This window comes from Lagopus leucura, unplaced genomic scaffold (assembly GCF_019238085.1).
Source record: "Lagopus leucura isolate 7727_CA_CO unplaced genomic scaffold, USGS_WTPT01 Super-Scaffold_806, whole genome shotgun sequence".
Classification (NCBI taxonomy): domain Eukaryota; kingdom Metazoa; phylum Chordata; class Aves; order Galliformes; family Phasianidae; genus Lagopus; species Lagopus leucura.
In genome coordinates, this window is record NW_024962260.1 from 5,989,741 (window position 1) to 6,009,943 (window position 20,203).

General features: G+C 41.2%; 1 protein-coding gene across 1 annotated transcript in view; it reads left to right on the plus strand.

Moving 5' to 3' along the window:
• Positions 1–7,561, plus strand: part of TMEM132C (transmembrane protein 132C) — an 88,647-nt gene extending 81,086 nt beyond the window's left edge. The window contains exon 8 of the mRNA XM_042865761.1: positions 6,356–7,561. Within this exon, the coding sequence (XP_042721695.1) occupies positions 6,356–7,555 (1,200 nt within the window). The 3' untranslated portion in view covers positions 7,556–7,561. The remainder of the gene's footprint in view (positions 1–6,355) is intronic.
• The last annotated feature ends 12,642 nt before the right edge of the window (positions 7,562–20,203 follow it).

The window sequence follows — 20,203 nt, forward strand, 5'->3', positions numbered from 1 at the left end:
ATTTTCTGGAACATGAAAATAATTTAGATTGTTTTATAACTTAGTGACAGGAAAATGTCACTAAACTAGGAGGACATGCTGCCCATCTGCTCAATTTACTGTATCCTGTAGAAATAAGAATCTTATCTAATTAACCCATTTATGCCCTTTCTCCAGGGCTTAGAAACCACTTCTGACATGGTGTCTTCAGAGAAAGACCGTAAAAGTAAAAGCTAAAGCATGCCTAATCCAATTGCATTAAGTAGACAGAACACCATTTCTATGGCAGCATCATTGGGAGAATCATGGCTTTGATTGCAAGATAAAAGAGCTTGTGAATCTGGAAAGTTTGACAGATTTATCATCAATTACTCAGATTTGTAGGCCTGAGTATGCAAAGATACTTATCAAAACAGAAGGTATTAAGACATACTAATACATGACATCATTAGTGTACAATATGGCATCTCATATTGTATTATGGCACGGTAGTATGATATGAAATGACATTCTATATCACGTCAATTAGCAAGTAATGGAATAACAACAAAAAAAATAACATGTAAACCTGTTTTGTTTTGAAATACTTTTTCCCAGTGTCTGTCTTTTGGAACAAAATGTTAGTGAAATATTCCTGTTGAAGCTGAATTTTCTTGTGGGAAACAGTATCTGTTTCCTCCAAGTGGCACATTTGTGTTACAGAAATGACTGGGCATATTCCATTCTGAGCAGTATCTTCTGTGTGGTGTAGTGCTGAGCAGCATGGCGATGCTGCTGTCCCCACTGCCTGAGCCTACAAAGAGCCACACTGATGCAGCTGAGAAACAAAATAGAAGTTAGGATAGCTGAAGTCCTTTTCCTCAGGAATAATTATATATATATCAGTATTGTTATATGTCAGTGTGTTCTTAGTCAAGTATTTTCCTTAGCTCCACTTTAGTATCTTCAATGGCCAAGCCTCAAAGTCTATCAACAAATATGCTTGGGTGTTTGGTACTCTGGCAGGCACAATATTGTTCCTACCAGATTAAGCAGTACATCTCCATTGTGGAATAGAAAACGCACAGCACTTTACAGTTGTGATATTACAGATCCTTCAATATCATAGGAATGAATTCAGTATCTTATCTGTGACTTTCAGTGAACATAATGACTAGATTATTTCCTTGGTTACACACATCATTTCTGCACAGGTAACACAGCAACCAAAGCACAAGTCCTGAAAAGGTTCACAGTTTTCCCAAACATTTAGCAATTCAAAACAGATAAGCCACTTTTTCCTTCCTTTTACTCTCAGATGCCTGAAATTAGGTATCTCTATCTATCGTTAGGCAACTAATTACCTGAGGTGACCTTGTGGGATGCTGAGCCCACACCTCAGTTTCTTGAAATCAATGGCTAGTTCTTTAATGCTGAAAATGGACTAATGATTTAGGTGCCTAAAAATAAGTGGAGGTTAACCAAATTTTAAGTATTAAGTTGAAATATTTTCTCAAAATTTGGAAACTGTAGCTGTGCACAGTCTGTTTTTAGTGGCAATCTGCTCAGGTAGGAAAGCTGTTCCATTTGGCTTGCAGACTTGTTCAATAAACACTGCTATCTTAAAGCCTTCTTCAAAATGTAAATAAAAGAAAATCTTCAGTGGTTAAGTGTTTTCAGATCTGAATGAGCTTCAAGGACTCTTACATTTCTGCTAGCTCTTCAGGGGAAGCTCAGTCATATCACAGCTTTTTCGTCACTGCAGGGTATGGCATGTAGTGTAATGAACTGGCAGCAGATAAAGTGGAAGAAAGACAAAAGAAAGCCCTTAGTAAATAACTGTATGTATTAAAGCATCTCTCAGCACTACTAGAAAACTGAAGATATTTTCTATAGAATCAAAAAGAGCAGTGTTAGCACTTTTTAAAGGCCAAGTTCTTCTCCTCCGTGCGTGTAGCTCATGTTGGCATCAGTGGCAGGACCCAGCACTATGAGGTCATCTGTAACCTCAGGGAGTGTCCTGCAAGATGTCAGCTTTCCCCCTGATAGGAGGTGAGGGTGCTCAGTGTCACTTGAGCCAGGATGACAAGCTGGAGTTTTTACACATCCCTGCCCTTTGGATTGACACAATAGTGTCCTTTTTTAGCTTGTGTCCTTCATGAAAGCTATTTCTGGGAGTTCACTGACATCTCAGAGTTAAGTAATGGATATTGAGGGTATTTTTATGGTGTGGATTCATTACTTTGTTCTTGCAGTGTAAATTACTTTTAAATTGTGTTTCTATATTCTTTAAACTGATAGAGCAATGAATGTAATGGCACCTTGTATGATAACGGGATTAAGCAGGATGGGAAAGAGAAATGATGTGTTGTTAGATAAGAATCTGAATTCTTCCCTTGCAAATACAAGCAAATTCCCACTGGAAAAGAATGTCACATTAGCAGAATGGACAAAAAGAAGAGAAAGAAATACGCAGTAAGGGAATGCATGGTTTGAATTAAGATCTGAGTGTTGGCTGCTTTTCATTTCCACATCATAATGATCAAGCCCAATTTTTACTACACAAGCCACAGGCTTAAAAATAAATGCACATGTAATACTTTGATATTTCTTGGGAAACCCATTTCAGCATTCAAGTCCCCAGATGAAACTATCAGAGCTGGTCTAATAGAGGAAGCTGAGAACAGTGTTACCTTTTCCTTTATTATTATTATTATATATTTTTTTTTGGGGGGGGGGGGAGGTATTTTCTGCAGAGCTGTTCAGCTGTCCTTTTTTCCTTTGGTGTCCTGCCTCACTCCAAGACTATTGCAGCTGACACCAGAAGTTTAGGGCTTATTCACAGCTACTGTTACATGTGCTTTGGTGAATGAAGGCCATTTGAAGAACTCTTGTCATGGGATGAGGTAAAATATATTGATAAGTCCTCTCATGCATGTTTCTAAGCATCATTGTTCTCTAAAATACAATCAGTCCTACATATCTTATTTCTCTAATTTTTGCTTGAAGAATACAAGGTATCGTGCCCTGGTGTAAAGCTAATCCCAGACTTTTTGGGCAAGGATGCTTTGTAATCATAATCTTTCATGCCAAAAGGTTTCTGTGATGCCACAGATGGACTCAGTGAAACACGATAAGATGCCAGACTTTCAAAGGATATTTGAGGCTTCCGAGGGCAAAACAATCAGCAGTCTGGCTCCTAGATTTCCACAGGCAACCTGTGCAAGTCCCAGCTCTGCAGGACCCATTAGGTCTCTGTCTTATGTGCTTTCTGCTGAGCTTCCCAACCAGCTCTGCTTCCTGCATTCAGGTTGCCTTCTGGAGAGTGAGCCTGGTAGTTTTCCCTAGGTGGAACAGGCATAGCCAGCAAGCAGTGGTGTTTTTGGTTGACTCATATAGGGGGGGAGTTGGAGCATTCCAGATCAGGCAATACATATCTTCTCAGTTTCCACTAATACCATGTCACTTATTTACCCTGGTGATTTCCCCCTATTTTTATCCACCTAAGCATTATGTAGATAATAAAAGATAACAATACTAGTAGAAAGCAAAACTCAGGGCTATCCAAGAAGATTTATCAAGTGGCATCCTTGGACTGATAAACAGCAACATAATACAGAGCTAGAAAAGGTGAGAAACTGCAGCAGATGAAGAAAAACTGTCACACTTGCTGATCTGCTATGTAATTGTACTTAAAATGGAGGAGAATGGCAAAAGCACAAGAAAAAATATAGACAAAATATATCCTGATGTAAATATTTTATGTGTTTAGGAAAATCATGGTATTTACAAGTGGTTGTGGAAAGTAGTTTCTTCATCTCTTCTGGATTGGATTGTGCTGTCATTAATGTGATCTAATATGCAGTATCTGACTCACTTCACATCATCACAGCCACCATATAAATCATCCTGCTCTCTAAGAGAGGCTGACACTAATGTGTAGCTGTGGTTCATTTGCTCACAGAGTACAACTGAGTGTTTGTGTGTGTGTGTGCATAAGTGAAAGGAAAAGTGGAGGGAAGAAAGACTGGAGAGAGAATCCCTCCGACTATTTGTTTATGCTTAATAATTAATGAATGCAAGTATTTGTCACTTCAGTCTTGAGGGCGTCAGATTGAGGGCAAGAGCTTTGCAGGTAAGAAGGCTCCCATCCATCTTCATCTGCTGATAGTAATTGGAGGTCCCTGTCAGAGATTCGGAGGGGATTTATTGATGCGGTACGTAGGATTTGCAGAAACAGCTCTTTGAAGGACATGGTACTAAATCATTTCTTTTTCTTTTTCTTTTTAGCTTTTCAGAGTTTATAATCATTTGGGAAATTCACTTCCTTCCTTTGCCTTCAGCTTGCCTTTAACAATGTGAATGAGAGGAAATGATCTGTTGCTGAATGGAATATTGGGGCTGATGCAGTATATTTTGGCACGATTTGAGATTCCATCTCTCTTTCACTCTTTTTTCCCACCCTTCTAATTAACACCATCCATAGTATAAGCATGACAGTGTGTGTTGTGTTGTGTCATGTCATGAATAAATTGGTTCTTCCTATGAAAAAAATGGTCTTTTGGAAACAAAAAAACTCAGTACTGGAAAAAATAGCACCTAAGGTATTGCATACCGCTGATATTTGTAGTAAATCATGTGTGTCTGGAAATCTCATCTCATTTCTTTCTTCTCTACCTCTGCTTCATAAAATCAGGCATGCAGACTAATAAAGAAATAGTGGACAAAATAAAAGCTTTAATTTTGATTGCAGATTTCTTGCCATTTGGGCTGAAATTCTCAATGCTGGACACCTCCTCCTTTTTTAGGGTAAAGGAAGGCAATAGTGTTGTTGAATTACAAGTGGAGATGCATCTTTTTCTCCCTACACATATCCATAGAACTTTTTTTTAATTTATTTTCCCATGGCTGAGTTTGCTCTGCTAGAGATTTCTATGATGTATGTTTAAGCTGTGCCATCTAGCTCTATGCTTCAGTCTTTTCAGCCATTTTAGGGCTGTTTCTCTAATGAAAGATCAGCTGTTTAAATTTCCTTACGCATTTTGCCCTTAACAGCTCCTGAGCTACTTTGGCTCTGTTTCAGCTATTTGAAGCACATGTGAATCATTGAGAACTTTGCCTTCTTTCTTGTTGTGCCACAACTTATTTTCCTTCTTTCAGTCCCTCAGGAACTTGCTGATAGCACTTTGGAAATCATGTATTCAGTATAGTCCAACCTTCTGAGTAGCTAAATTCCCCTTGCTGTTTCCATTGAAAAGCTTTAAATTTAACTAGAAGGGTAGCAATTCCCTTTGTTTATAACCATAGCATAGCAAATTGTAACCAATTGGAAACCATATTGGGTTGTAAATTTGTATTATGCCTGGATGGTAACAGGGTGGCAATGTTTTTCCCCAGTGGTGATTTTCAGCCCAGTTGTTCTGATGTACCCATGTGTAAAGTTATTAGGGCCATCTGCAGTTTAAGTCTGGTGAAGAAAAGAACTTAGTTTTTGTGTGAAGCTGCACTCCAGCAATCTGCCTGCATGTCTGCTGGCTTAAGAGGCAGGACATAGAGCAAATGAAAAAATAAAGAAATCTCCTGCAAACAAAGCTACTGAGACATGGAGAAGTAAATATCTATATCATCTGGATTGGATTCAAATGGCAAACAGCTGACCTCTAGCTTTGTATTTTCTTCTAATGATGACTTCTAGCAGTGCTGCCTGCAGAGAACAAAGACAGTCCAATTAAATCCAAGCCATTTCTGTTAATATCATAGAGATCACACCAGAATCCTCATCCTCCTCTCCTTGACACAGAAATGCAGAAGAGCTTTTCACTATCTCAAGGATAAAGTATATTTCGATAGAACAGACCTGAAAAATGGAATTGTTCCATGGCTCTTTTTCTTTCAGGTGAATCTTCTGCTCAAACCATTGCCAAGATACCCAGGTAGCTCTTTATTCCTGCAAAGATACTTATGCCTTGTTGGATTTGACAGCTCCCTGTGATACCTGTGCATGGGCGACATGAGGAAAACTTCTTATTTTCAAGTGCCTATAGTAATTTTTCTGTTTTGTCTTTTCCAGGTTTTGTATGACAGGAATGGCTTTCTTTGTGAATTATGTAAATTGTAACTCACTAATGGATACTTTGGTATTGCGGGCATCTCACATGCATTATTTCATATGTTCTTTTGCAAAATACTTGCAGGAAGGGTAGCAGTGGAATGTCAGTGAAAAACGAGACCAACCTTCTGCCCTGTCGGCTGAAGCCTGGTTTGCTCAAAGTGCAGTGCAGAGACTTTGTCTCCCATTTCCTCCAGCTTTCATTCAGAGCTGAGAAATCAGTGAGCGGCCGTGGGTTTAGCTGTTGTATTTGAGATCCTGTCTTTAACCATACCCCTCTCCTTTCAGGAAGCTGTGGTAAGCACCTGGATTCAGTTCAGTGACAGCTCTGTTACTCCGTTGGACATTTATGACTCTAAGGACTTCTCTCTTTCTGCTGTATCATTAGATGAAGCTGTTGTCTCGGTCCATCAGAATGCTGCCCTGAAATGGCCGGTTGTGGCAGCAGAAGGTGAAGGTCAGGGCACCTTAGTCAAGGTGGACATGATGATTTCTGAAGCCTGCCAGAAGTCTAAGAGGAAAAGTATCCTGGCTGTGGGGAATGGCAACATCAAAGTCAAGTTTGGCCAGAATGATGCAGACTCTGATACAGGTGGAGATTACGATGGTGAGGAGATTGAAAACCATGCCAGCGACCGCCGGCACAAAGCGCCTGACCAGGAGCGTTATGGCCAGGAGGGACGGTATTATGGTGGCTCTTCATCAGAACGAGAGGAAAGCACCATCAGGAAAGTCAGCACCACAGCAAAATCTGTGATAAAAAATAAAGTGATTAAAAACAACAAGCTGGACGGTGGCAAACTCTCAGACGATAGCCAGCTGCAGAACATTCCTATAGACTTCACCAACTTCCCTGCCCAAGTAGATCTCCCAAAAGGCAACGCAGGCATGGAGGAAAATGATCTGGTGCAAACACCTCGGGGCCTTAGTGATCTGGAGATTGGGATGTATGCTCTGCTAGGGGTCTTCTGCCTGGCAATTCTGGTCTTCCTAATAAACTGTGCAACATTTGCACTTAAGTACCGTCACAAGCAGGTTCTGGTAGAAGGACAGACCACTATGACCCATTCCCACGACTGGGTCTGGCTGGGAAATGAAGCAGAACTGCTGGAGAACACAGCAGATGCATTGCCTCAGCAGGATGAACACACAACTATTATTGACCGAGGGACGGGTTGTGAGGAGAGCAACCAGCTCCTCAACGGCAGTGCTCAGAAGAACATTCAGAGCCAGATTCACAGGAGCGCTGACTCAGGGGGCAAGCTCGTAAAGGAACAGAAATCCGAACCTTTACATTCGCCAACTTCGAAAAGGAAGCGGGTAAAATTCACAACATTCACCACCATCCCACCCGACGATGGTTGTCCGACTGTCAATTCAATCCTAAGTAGCAATGACGATGACATTAAGTGGGTGTGCCAGGATATGGACCTGGGGGACTCCAAAGAGATAAGAAACTACATGGAGAAACTCAAAGATAAAGTGTAGCTCCTTGCTGGGATTTTTTTCTTTTTGGGAGGGGGGAAGAGGGGGTTTAACCACACCTTGATGCCTTCAGTTCTACAGTATATATTGGGACAGAAGAGGGGGTGGGAAAAGGATCCACAGGAGAAATTATGAGGCAGTTTTTTACAATCAGGGAAAGAAAGTTGCCAAACTGTCTGTGGCTACGTGTATTTTTCTTCAGGTTTTTCACTTTGCTTTGCTTTCCCAAAAGCTTTTCGTGGATTTAGGAATTGGGATATAAATAGCAGAAAGGAACAAGGAGATGGTGTGGCCAGTATAATGAACTGGGCAAGGTGAGGTTGTGAAAATATATATTATGGGTCACAGAAACAATAAATATACTGATGTTTCAAAGTACCAAAAATATTCAGGAAAAAAAAAGAATAAAAGATAAAGAGAATATAAGACCTTAAAAAGAATAAGCAAGAAGCAAAGAATGACTTGTTCATATTTCAATAGAACATCCCAGTTATGGACATATGACCCATAAGAAGACTTCATACTGTAACTCAGTCTGGTTCTTTCTCTTCATTTGAAGTGAAGATACGTCTTTGGCATGAAATATGAAGGAGAAAGAAATTACTTGCTATTTTTATTTTTACTTTTCTGTTTGTCTTCTAGATTGAAACACAGTCATTTTCCTGTTTGTATTTTTCTTCTAATTGTCTTAAAATCAGGAAAATTTTCAGTGCAGGAAGTCTGCAGTGGACCAAGAATATTTTATTTCTAAGTTGGCTGTAAAAATCTCCTGTTACTTAAAGAATTCAGAGGACAAATTTGGAACAGTTTTCATCTGGTGTCTCTTTTGAAAGCAAAAGCCTCAGTTGTTTCATTCTAGCTAGAAATATGTTCCATTTGGAAGAAATGTTCACTTTAATTTCAGGCTTGGTTTGTTTGTTTCATTATTTGTTTTACGTTTCCACAACCAAAGTTCCCATGTTTCACCTGGGGAAGAAGGTGCTGTTTTGCATTAGCACGTGGAAGTATCCACTGGTTTAAGTGTACCTGGAACAGAGACCATCACAGGCCAAATATATACAGCCTGGATTTCGGTGGGTTTTTTTTTCCAAGTTCATGAGTTCATGATTTCATTCTGTAAGTTTCTGTTCCTTTTATGTCACCAGCTCTCACTAAGCTTTGAGATTGGAAGAATGAACACGAGTTGTTCCCAGACTTGTATTTCCTTGTACTGGGATTGCTGTTCAGAGGGGGAGAAATGCTACTGAAGCAAGATCAAGGAATACCTAGAGCTCTGTGTTGAACTAAAAATATATATATATACTTATATTTTTGCCATTAAACCAGCTAAGATTGAATTTTTTAGACAGTACATCTGTTATTTTGTATTAAAAAAATAATACAAAACCAGTAATGAATCTGAAGGAAATACAAAATAGTTGATTAGTTGTATAAACTGGCAGAACTGCATTGACTCAGTGCCAGTTCACACCAGTGGAGACGCAGATCAAAAAACCTCTGACATCCCAAACCTTTGGTCACTCCAAGGAAGATGGTATATCCAGCCTTTTGGAAAGCAGTATTATGTCTTGACTGTCAGCTGGAAGCACTTGCATCGTCCTGTCTTTACTGATGTTTTGGGTTTTTTTTTCTTTTAATTATTAACTCAATAGTTTGTTGTTAGGGGAGGTTTCTTTTGCTGTTTTTCCTTTGTTGTTTTTTGTTGTTTGTTTGTTTTTTTGTTGGTTGTTTTGTTTTGTTTTGTTTTTTTACTCAGACAAAATCAATCCTGCCACCCAGTAACATAGACGGACGTTTTAACACTATAAGCCTAGTATGCATTGTAGACTGAAAGAATGTAATATTTATTTATACATGTTATACAAATTGTAATTAAAATGCTTTACATGGCTTGACAAGTTAACTTCTCTTTTCTGAGGGGAGGGGGCTGTTTTCTGTCATTTCTGTGTTGATGTACTGCATCCACTGCCTAACAGCTGAAACAAAATTTAATCTGCTTTTGGAGGAGAGAATAGAGATGTATGAAAGTTTTTCACTGTTCTGATCCTTCTTTTGTGAACTGCTTCCCTTTCCCACCCAACATGTGGTGATGATGATGGATGGCAGGAGAAGACAGCAGTCAGGCACAGTTCATGGCAGTGTCACTATTCATCTTGCTCATCTCCATGCCCACCATCAGCACGAACAAATCCAGGACTCTTGCTTCTGATGTGTGCAACTTTCGTGCAGCCCAGTCATGATTAATTACGTTGCTCCTCTGATTGATACAGTAGGTTCAGATGGAAGCAAGTTTCGCTGAATCACAACTGACAAATACAAAGCACCCTGTGTCCCAAAGGACCCCAAGCTACTTCACAAGCTAAGCACAGTGATGCATCAGCCACACCTCAGGGATCAGTATATCTTCCTGGGAAAATGCAAGTGCCTTCTGAGGTGAAAAAGACATTTACAGTGCCGAGCTCCAAATACAACAGGAGTGGAACAAAAAAGATGTACGGAATTAAAATAGCTCACCGTGATATCACAGGCATACACAATGCAGTTGTTCAAAATGCATTTTTAAGAAGCTATTCATGTGCTGAGCAGCTCCTGTTACAGCATGAAGGATGGCATCTCCAATAAGCCAGTGCTTCCAAGCGCTCTCTGCGATACTGGTGCAGCACTGGTGGAGAGGAAAGGAATGATGGTCATCTCTATTTCTACTCCGTGCACCCTATCTTTGCTTTTGGCAGCTGAGGCTATATAGGATCAGAAGAGAAAAGGATATCTCCATCCAACATAGCAAAAAGTTAGCTGCTGAGAGAAAATCTGTTGAGGAGAATTCATCTTACTCTTCATAATGAAATGCATATGATTGTTATTTATATATATATATATATATATATATATATATATATATATATAAATCTCGCTATCTCACTGTATTGTCTACGAAATGCCACAGCGAACAAAAACATTACTCCTAATTCACCTCTTCCTCTCCAAAACCTCAAAAAAATTTTTCAAGAAAGGAGCTTATCGTCATTGTAATTAAAAAAATGAAAAAATCAGTTTCCCATGAGAAACTGTTTTGCAATTCCTTCTCAAAAACAGTGATGTAAATTTTTGTTGAAAGTCTCATTCTTGTATGAATGGAACTCAGATTGAATTCAACATTCCCAAAGAGGAACAGAGCTCTTCTGTTAAGAATAGGAAAATTATAGCTTATTCATTATTTCAGTACTTGTTAAGATAATCATCGTTTCCTTTCCAGTTATTGACTGCATCTATAGCTCTCTGCTTGCTGTTCAGATTTAGAGCTAGACTGTTTGTTTGAAATAACTCCCCTTTGGAAAGAGCTTATATTTTATGTGTAGTCATGGTCATTATGTTATTGACCAACACAAACGATGCCTCCTTGGAAGCTAAATTTCACTGATGATTAGCCCTTGACAATTCTCAATGACAGTATTCTGCCATATATTTGCATTAGAAGATGTAATCTCGTAGAGCCTCTCTGAAGCAGGTGGTTTCAGAGACGTTGCACACATACAGACCTTTGACTGCAGCCTATACCACTGGGCTGGATGTCGGCCATTTACACACACACAGTATTTTGCAGACATCGAAAATTACCATGGATATTCATTACAATTCTGGTTTACTCTTTATCTTGTCTATGCTGTAATAATCATTTTTCAAACTGACAATCAATCATGTACAGCTGCCCATGTGAGCACATGTATGGCCAATTTGAGAGGCTGAGACAGTCGGTGCAACCACCTTCCCCAGGCAAGCTGAAATGCAAGCTGAATATCCCTGAAAGGACTTGAAATGCTTGTCTCTGGTGTTTCTTTTCACTAACACATGCCTGTTACTAATGTCTTTTAGTCCTTGAGTTATCAGCTAATGAACTTCTGCTAATCTACACGTTGGCAAAAAGTTGGAGATGAAAGACCAAGTGGAAGACACGTGACGTAACGCCCATCGTAATATGACATCTAATTATTATGAAAAAGAGCAACTGCTCCAGGTTCTGTATATGTGATAACAATTGAAATGTGGTAAATCCGTTCGGATGGGGCATGAGGTATTCAACAACCGGCCCACGTGGTGCAAGGCCTGTGCTGGTGGGGGTTGATGGCACTCAGGAAGTCTCTCCAGTCCAAAAATGCTGCTTCACATCCTTTTTGTAGGTTTGGTGTGGTAAGGATTCCCAGCATTTCATGGAATGAAAATTAAGAGCAGCCCTCACTTATCCACGTAGATGTACTTTTTTTCCCAAAGGGAGAAAAAAAGAGGCAGAAGGGCTGTGTTTCATGGTATTGTGGTTCTCTGTGTTCTTTGTAGGTCTCAAGGCCAGAAGAAGCCTAGAAGAGGCCACTGATTTTGACCCCGGTAACTCACAGCTGGCTAACCAGGAGCGTGTCTTCAAAATATCTAGCTCTTTACAAGGAAGAAGGGGTATATTTCAAGAGACAACTGAAAGAATTGAAAAAGAAAGAAAGAAATAACTTAGCTCTGCCTTCACGTTTAATTTTTGGAAGCTCCAGAACAAAGAGTTTCAGAGGCAGATGCTGAAATTTTTCAATTTATCTTCCACTACCAAAAATACTGTCAAAATCCAGTTCTTAACGACACTCTGTAAGTGATAATCTCAGCTGGGAAGAAACCAGGCTGGGAAATATTTATCTGAGAAATTCACATTAGGTCAAATGCCAGGATTTACATTTCTTAAGCCTTGCTGTGCTGCAGTTACAAAGGCACTGCAATCAGGCACAGGAAGCCCCTCCGAACATCACTGTTGGCAGTGTGCCTCACTTTGCCAGATGAGGGAATCTGTAAGTGCCAGGGGTGCATGGTTGCAAAGATAACACTCTGCAAGGTACAATTTTCTGTCAAGGAGCCAAGATAGAAATTCATTAATAATAATTTTCACTTAGAAGAGAGTCTTTCATCTGAGAAGATCAATGACTTCCAATGTTGGTAAAGGATAAAGCTGCAAGCAGCGTGAAGAGGACCTGGCTTTTCAAACGAGACAGCACCCAGAGAGTATTTTACTCCCTTTTTGAGGTCCAGAAACTCAGCTGCACCTGTGCAAGGCCTAGACTTGTCTGCCGCAGAGAAGTAATTAGTGAAATCACCTGGTGCAGTCAGTAACAAGGAATCCAGCTTGTTGAGGAAGAGAAGAGTACCTGGGTTGTTGCAGCTAAAGGGTGAGCGCTGCTTGAAGGCTTCTGTAGGTGGGACTGGAAAGTTGTGCTGTTGGGGGGATGGTGTTAATGTTGTGAGAAGTGACTGTGGGACAGGAGAATGGTGGTTGTGGGTTGAGGAAAAGGATGAAGGTGAGAGGAGTTCTTGGTTACTGGGAGGTTAGTTGCCAACACAAAGTAGACCTTGGTGAAAAGGTCCTTCTTTCTTTGTGATTTTCTTATCACTAGGCTGTTTAGAGGGAAGGAGAAATCTTCCTGCTTGATTAGGTGTCCCAAACAGGGGAAAAGTGAGAAACTACTGTTTCTGCTTTGCCCTTGGTAAGTCTTGTCCCCCCTGTCTACTTAAAGGGTGTCTTTGGAGTGACCTGTCTCAGTCTTGCATGTGTTTTACAAAGGTTTCTTCAGAAGAGCACCCGGGTGGTAGGTGATTGCATAGCACCTGAGGGCTCAAGAGACCAGCACTTGGGGATGGGCTGAGTGCTAATTCATTGGGCTATAAGCATGTGACATGTAACACATCTTCCGTGGAAATTCTGAATCATTTCTATGAAGTGTTTTGTTTATCATTTGTGTTCTGAAATGCGCGCACAGAAACACCTGAGAAAGGAAAGTCAAGGTGAATCTTCTTAAATCAGATGCTGGATCCTGAACTTTTCTGGTATAGCTCAACTGTAGTGCAAAAGATTCCGATGGAAAGTGCGTGTTCCTTCAATCAGTGAGCATGCTGACTTGCCCTCAGCTTCAGGAGATGCTTTGATGTTGGTTTAACCTGGAAAAGGTTCTTGTAGTCAGTTCACAGTGCTGTGCCCTCCTTTCTGGGATAGCAGTAGGACAGTGACACTCAACTCTTGCACATATTCATTTTCCTTTCTCCTTGGCAAGGAAGGAAAGTAGCCATAGCAGCCAGAAGACTGTTCTGTTTTGAAATGCTCCTAAATTGGATTTCAATGTTTAAAAATAAGCTGTCAGCAAAATGCAACAACAGACACACATTATGATGCAAATTAGCAAATAACTCTCCCTCCTGATTACTTATTACTCATTGTTATGTGGGGCAGGAGCAGCACAGCAGCTACTGGAGCATCCAATCTGACAGTTGATACTAACATATAAGGAACTGCATGGTGAACAGCACTGCTGGTAAGGGCTGATTCTGTGATGGCTCATTATTTTGAGGCAGTCCACAGCTAAATGTTTTCTTAGGGGAGATTTTTGGTTCCCAGACAGAATTGCACTGTGTGTGAGGCTCTAGCTTAGCTACACTGTGGGCAGAAAGCCCCAGTCTGAACACACAGTTGCCCAAAACACTGTGTAGCTAATAATTATCACTTCATTGCCATTTAGCAGCAATTGCTATAGGAACAGAGTTATTCAGGGACTCCTCTCTGGTTATGATGACACTATAGATCTTACAAAACTGAGTTGAGGTTACCATAATGATGAGGCTCTATTAATTTAATATGATAACGCTACAGGGTTTCTTTTGTGGATTGTCTGAAAAGATTAATATTTTTTTAACAGAAACAATTTGGCAAATCAAGTCACCAGTTCCCATTCTTTCACTCCACCCCTGCATTTTGGGATCTGCCATTTACTTTTTCCATCATGCCCCTAGGTTAGTCATACCACATCCATCATGTGGCATGAGCTTTACACACACGTTCTTGGAGCACCTCAAAGACATATTCTCTGCTTTGCAGGGAAGTGTTTTACTCTTTTTAAAGCCTACCATTACAAAAACAAAATGCAAGATGGTATTGAGGGAAGAGAGAAGTGAGTGTGTTGGGAAACTGACAGCTTTGGGGCTTTTTGGATATGCACCATGTAGAAAAAAATTCGGAGTTTCCCCCAGACATGCAGCAGGAGGGTTTTATTCTCAACTGGAAAAAAAAGAACAAAAAACCTGTAATAAATCCAGGCATATTTCTCATACAGGAGCACTGTTCTCCGTGACCTGTGTCAACCAAACCTCTGCAATGAGATTTGTAGACTTCTACTTTCCATCAGGTAGTACTGATGGCACCCAGGTAGCTGTAGTCAATGTACTTGAGTGAGGATTTCACTGCAAGGAAACTGAGGGAACCTGAATGTCTGCTCTCTTACTTTGTCTCCCATGAGGCTGTCCTGCTTCTTGCCCTATGATAAAAGCTGTTGGACATGGGTGATACAGCCTGTTGGGGGCCTAACAGCTGTGGATGAAGGAAAGATTCCTAGGCTGTGCTAATGAGATAAGCAGCTCAGCTCAGGTAGGAAGAAAATGTTTCTGTAAGAATTAAGAGTGTGGCGCTCTGTGGAAGTGGACGGAATGAATTATCAGCTGTGATAAAGTGGGACTGTGAGTGATTGCTATGGTTCACAGCAATGAATGGTTATGAAGTGTAGCATTTCCCAATGTGTTTTGCAGAGCCTTGTGTCTGTGTGAGTCTCTGAGTACAGACCTCCTGTAATACAGGTTTTCAGAGAGCCTTCTGTGTTTCAGATTCCTTCCTGGCAGTCCTAAAGTAGCGTCATCTGGCTGTAAACTAATTGCTGTAGTAGGGATTGTATTTATTTAGCTTTTAGCTATGAAAGGAGCAGATCAAAACGCATCTGTTTTGTTTAGAAAAGGCTGAAGACATTGCTTTCAGGTTTTTTTTCTTCTTCAAATCTTTTTTCCGTTCCCTCCAGCGGGAGCCATTTGGGCTGAAAAGCTCAGTCTAGTTAAACTGAGGTGGCAGCAGGATTAAAGCTGAAGCTGTCAGTGCCATTCTGTTCACATTCTGCAGGTGTGGGCACACCCCTCAATTTTTAAATGACCAGGGCATTGCCATGTAGGCTCTTCCTGATACTGCAAGACAGGGGCAGTGACATGGGAACTGCATCTCCAGGGCTAGAACAGCTACACAGTACTTACATATTCCTGCAGTTATCTTGTCCCTGGGTAGGTTGGCACACATTGCACAGATACATACAGCAGGCTATGCCCCTGTTGCACAAGATGCAGAGGCATGGAGAGGAAGGGAATATGAAAGGGCAGAAGGAGGAGAGAAGGGCTGTCTGTCTTCCCAGCTTTTGTTATGCCTTATTTCAGTTCAATAGTTTTAATACCCAAGTTTAAATTGCCCTTAGCTCTGGGTTTGTGAACCAGGTTACGGTTTGATAAAATATCCAGTCCTACGTACTTACAGATCTTATTAAAAAGGCCAGCAAATAAATATAAAATGAAGCAGGCACGTTACTAATCTGGTACAATTTCACTAAACTACCAGAATGGAATAATGCTGCAATCAAACATAGCCTGTGATTAAAACTGAATCTATAAATCAGTGGATTCATATTAACAATTCACCAAATTAAACCAGCAGGTAATCAAATTCAATGATAGGGTTGATGCTAAGAGGAATTGCTCTGTGCTGGTCTCATTGGAAAAACATATGGAGGAGCCAAGTCCTTTCAGCTGATGATATAAAGCAGTGCTTCGGCCAACAGAACCCTTCTGCTGGTGAAGGGCATAAGTATGTGGGCTGTAGGTGCAGATGGGACGTTAAATTAAACCCTTCCCAGGGATGTACCTCAGTGCAGACAAATGCAGAAAGCTGATTTGCATGTACGTGGTGTATATAAATACCAGCATCAGCAGCAAATGCGTGGCTCAGTCAGGTCTCGTTCTCCTTTCTTTTGATGACACTGAATATTCCAGCCACATCTGGAGGCAGGGATTGAGCCGTGTGCCATTCTGTTTCTCTTTAGAACTCCCTGTTTTTTAGAAAGGGGAAATATTCACATCTTGGTGTTTGCTTTAAGGATGTTACTACTGAACATACAAATGTCTACCTCTGATACAGGCAGAAAGAGAGCATACAAGGGAGGGAAGAGAGCTGATCATCATATTGCTGTAGTTTCTCTGTCTCTTGAAGTTATCACAACGACACTTGGGGAAATTTGGGCAGAGTCAGGCTAGCTATTTCTCACCTCTCTTCATCAGCACCAGCATCCCTGTGAAGCAGTGTCCTGCACTGCCAGCATGATCCTTTGTCGCACTGAGAAGGCGATAGCAAAGGACCTTTTACCTAGCCAAACCTGCTCTGTTAGCAGTAAGCTTTCTGTCAGAAATAGGCTGGTACCAACATGAGGGCAGGGAGGGAGAGGCTGGGAAGCTTGATGTCAGCCTTTGAGCTGAGATAATGGACATAAAGATCTTCATATGCTGAGAAATCACTTTAAGAAAAAGTATTAACTTAATTAGCCCATTTGTCTCTTTTCTCATCACTTGTCGTTCTAGTAACAGTTATTTCCTGCCTTAGATTAAAAAAAAACAATGTAGGTAATGCTATAGCTTGGGTTTTGGGGTCGTTAGTAGTGTCACCCTTTAGAATAACATCTCTGCAAATGTGTGCTGCACATGGACCAGAGAATCCCACTGCACTGAGCTGGCAGAGCGAACACCAGATCCTGAAAGGGATCTATAGCCCTTTGGTGGGAAGGGCAAAATAAGGCAACCAAAAATAATCATGAATTTCAGCCCAGAGCCTTTATTGGAAAGCTGGAATTCACTTACGGGTAATGCAGGAATTGATCCTTGGGAGCAAATTGTGTGACCTCACACAAAGAAGTGCAACTGTGTGTTTAAACAACGATGGATGGCTGAGCAAGGGCTCATTGCAAGCCAGGTTCTGTAAGGCCTGCAGATATGCCTGCTAGCAATTTCCCACCAGAGCCTCATCACCTAATTAGACATGTTTGATCAGTTCAGTCCCATGCACGTTGCTGATGTGATGGAATTGTGAACTCCCAAATCTCCCTCAGCTATTGGTGATTTTGGTTAAAAATGCAATGTGAAATCTCCTGCAGACCCTCAGTGCAGAGCTGTAGGAACTGAGTCCCTTCAGCCTGGGGCGTTTGGTCAAAATGTGGGTGTTAGGGGTGCTGCTGAGCACTGAAGAGTGCTGGTAAGTGCCTAGGTCCTTTGTTTTAAATGAGAACTTGATGTTCTTGGATTCAAGGATGTGATCTAGTGGAAAACAGTTAAAATCATGCCAAGTACTGAGTTCTGAGTCAGTAAAATCCAGCTCCAGAAAATCCTGGTCACATAGCTCTTCATCTAGGAGAAATATTAGCAATTACCTGGCAGAAAATCTTCAAGCTGAAAGAGCAGGGCTCGTTTGGCATTGTGGAGTGCCCCCCAGGACTCAGCACTGCCTGCCCTGGGCTTTTCCATCCAGAGCTTTCATCTTTATAATGTTTATGAAGAAATACTCTAATGCACCTATCTTGAGAAAAAGATAGCTCTAAAATTTCAAGGTTAATTAAAACCACGATGGCAGTGGGGAACTGGTATAATCCTGAATAGTCCAATGATACTTCTTGGGTGCTGACTGGGCGTAGTGCAACTAGCAAGTTCTCACCCAGGCAGAAATTCTTCCTAAGGTTGTTAGACGTGGTTAGCTGCTTAAGTGTTGCTGTCGTTGGTGAAGTAAGAGAGCTCTCCGTTCAATCGCAGGCATGCAGTGCGACTTGCCAGAAGATGGCACTCGTATCTCAGAGTCCTCTCTGCTCGATCCTCATCTACTGGGTAGCAGTGAATGCACACGCAGAGCCAGAGCTCTGATTGTGTGGAATTCTGTATAACCAATGCAGCATGGGTTTGGTAAAGAGCTGCGTCCTTATGCCTAAAAGCGTTCTATCATCCAGGAAAATAGTTCTGTTTGGGAGACGCTGGGGGTTTGTAGTGTAATTTTGGCATTGCTGGGTATCCCTTGGGAATAGGAATTGCCCTCTGAGTAGCGCAGCAATGCATGAATGTGCATGAAAAATGAAACAGAATTTAGAGAAGGCATAAAATTCATGTCTACAAATACAGATGTGGTGTCATCAGTCTTGCTGAACCTTGAATGTAGCAGATGTAGTAGCTACAGGAGAAGGATTAAATGTGTGTGTGAAGGAGCTGAATGCTTTTCTGAAGGAGTAACGGTTTAAAAATTAAGATGAGAAGTGGTAATTGTGACTGGGAAGGGTTTGTAGCTAGGTTGCAGATAGATGCTCCTGTTGGTCATTTTTTTCTTACCGCTTTCACAAACAGAAAAGTAATTTGAAGGGAGACAAACACTTGTAAAATTATTTTTCTACTTTCTGTATTCCTGCTCAATGTAAAGATCAGAAAAGCCAGTGTTGTTACTGATCTCTGCAGATGCCAGTACTTCTCTGGCTATGGACTGGAGCACCTGTGTACCTGCTTCATATGCATTATATACTGCTTCTTGGAAGTGGTTCTTCATTGTTTTCAATAGAATAAATAAGGTAATGGTGAGAGCTGGACTCTGCTGGCCAGGCTGTGTTGCATGAGCAAAGTGAGCTGCTGTGTTCCAGGGAGTGAGAAGATCTGAAAAAGTGGCAGATTAGAACCAGGGACAGAACAAACGTAAGGGAAATACCACGACCTTTTCAGGAAGACTGAATTTTGATCGGTCTTCTGAAGTTTGATTGCTGCTTTTCATGCCTCGCAAATTGTTTCCTCTTTGTGATTTCATGCATGCCCATCACTTGATCTGACCCAGCTGCAAGGGTGTCTTCTGTTTTTTTTCTGATCTGAATAATTTTAGACGTTATTTTTCTTCAATTAAAAACTTCTAGGATTTGTCTTTTAAATACAGATGTTGGCCGAAAAAATTTGGGTAGAACTCCCAGTGTTGTCAACACTGTCTGCAGCCTCTGACACATCCCCTAGGAGTGCTGCCTTTGCCTTCCAGTGACAGTTCCTGTGATGCTCGGTCAGCTTTTGAAGCTCATTATGCCACTCAATCTCCTATTCCGGCTCTTTAGTTTTTATCTTGTCCAGTGCATCTCATGGGACTTTTCCCAGGCCCTCGTTATAGGCAGGGTTACTCAGCCGGTGCCTGTAGATAATGGAACACGAAGGCTGGGACCTGAGCGCTGATACATTTGTCTTGCTCCTTCTTGACAGGCTCTGTTCAATTGCCCTTGTCACTGTGTTGGTCTCCTCTGCGCACCTCTGCCCTGGACACTGCCTATAATCACCTTCACACGGGGCTGCAACCCTCCAGCTCTGTGTTCAGGTTTGCAGTGCTGTAAGTGAAGCCTGTCTGCTTCCTCTCGTGCCCCATTATGTGCACGTTTAACTTGACTGAGCATTGCATACACTGCAGTGCATACAGAAGGAAGTCTTTGTTCCAGGAGAAAGCTGTGTATCAGTGTAAGAGATGAGGTAATAATGTGATCGAGGTGTTCGCACAGGGAAAAAAAAACAAAACAGTGCAGTTCAGAAACATCTTAAAATTCCTTTTTTTTTCCCAGAAGCATTTCAGAAATCTTGGTCTGTCTTTATGGTTGAATGCCAAGTGTTTCCTGAGTATGGTTTAAATCACTCTTCCAAGAAGAAATCGGTCCTATCTCTCCAGTGCTTCCAGATTTTACATGGAAATCTTAGAAAGTTTTCCTTCCAGCTTGAGGGCTGTTACAACTG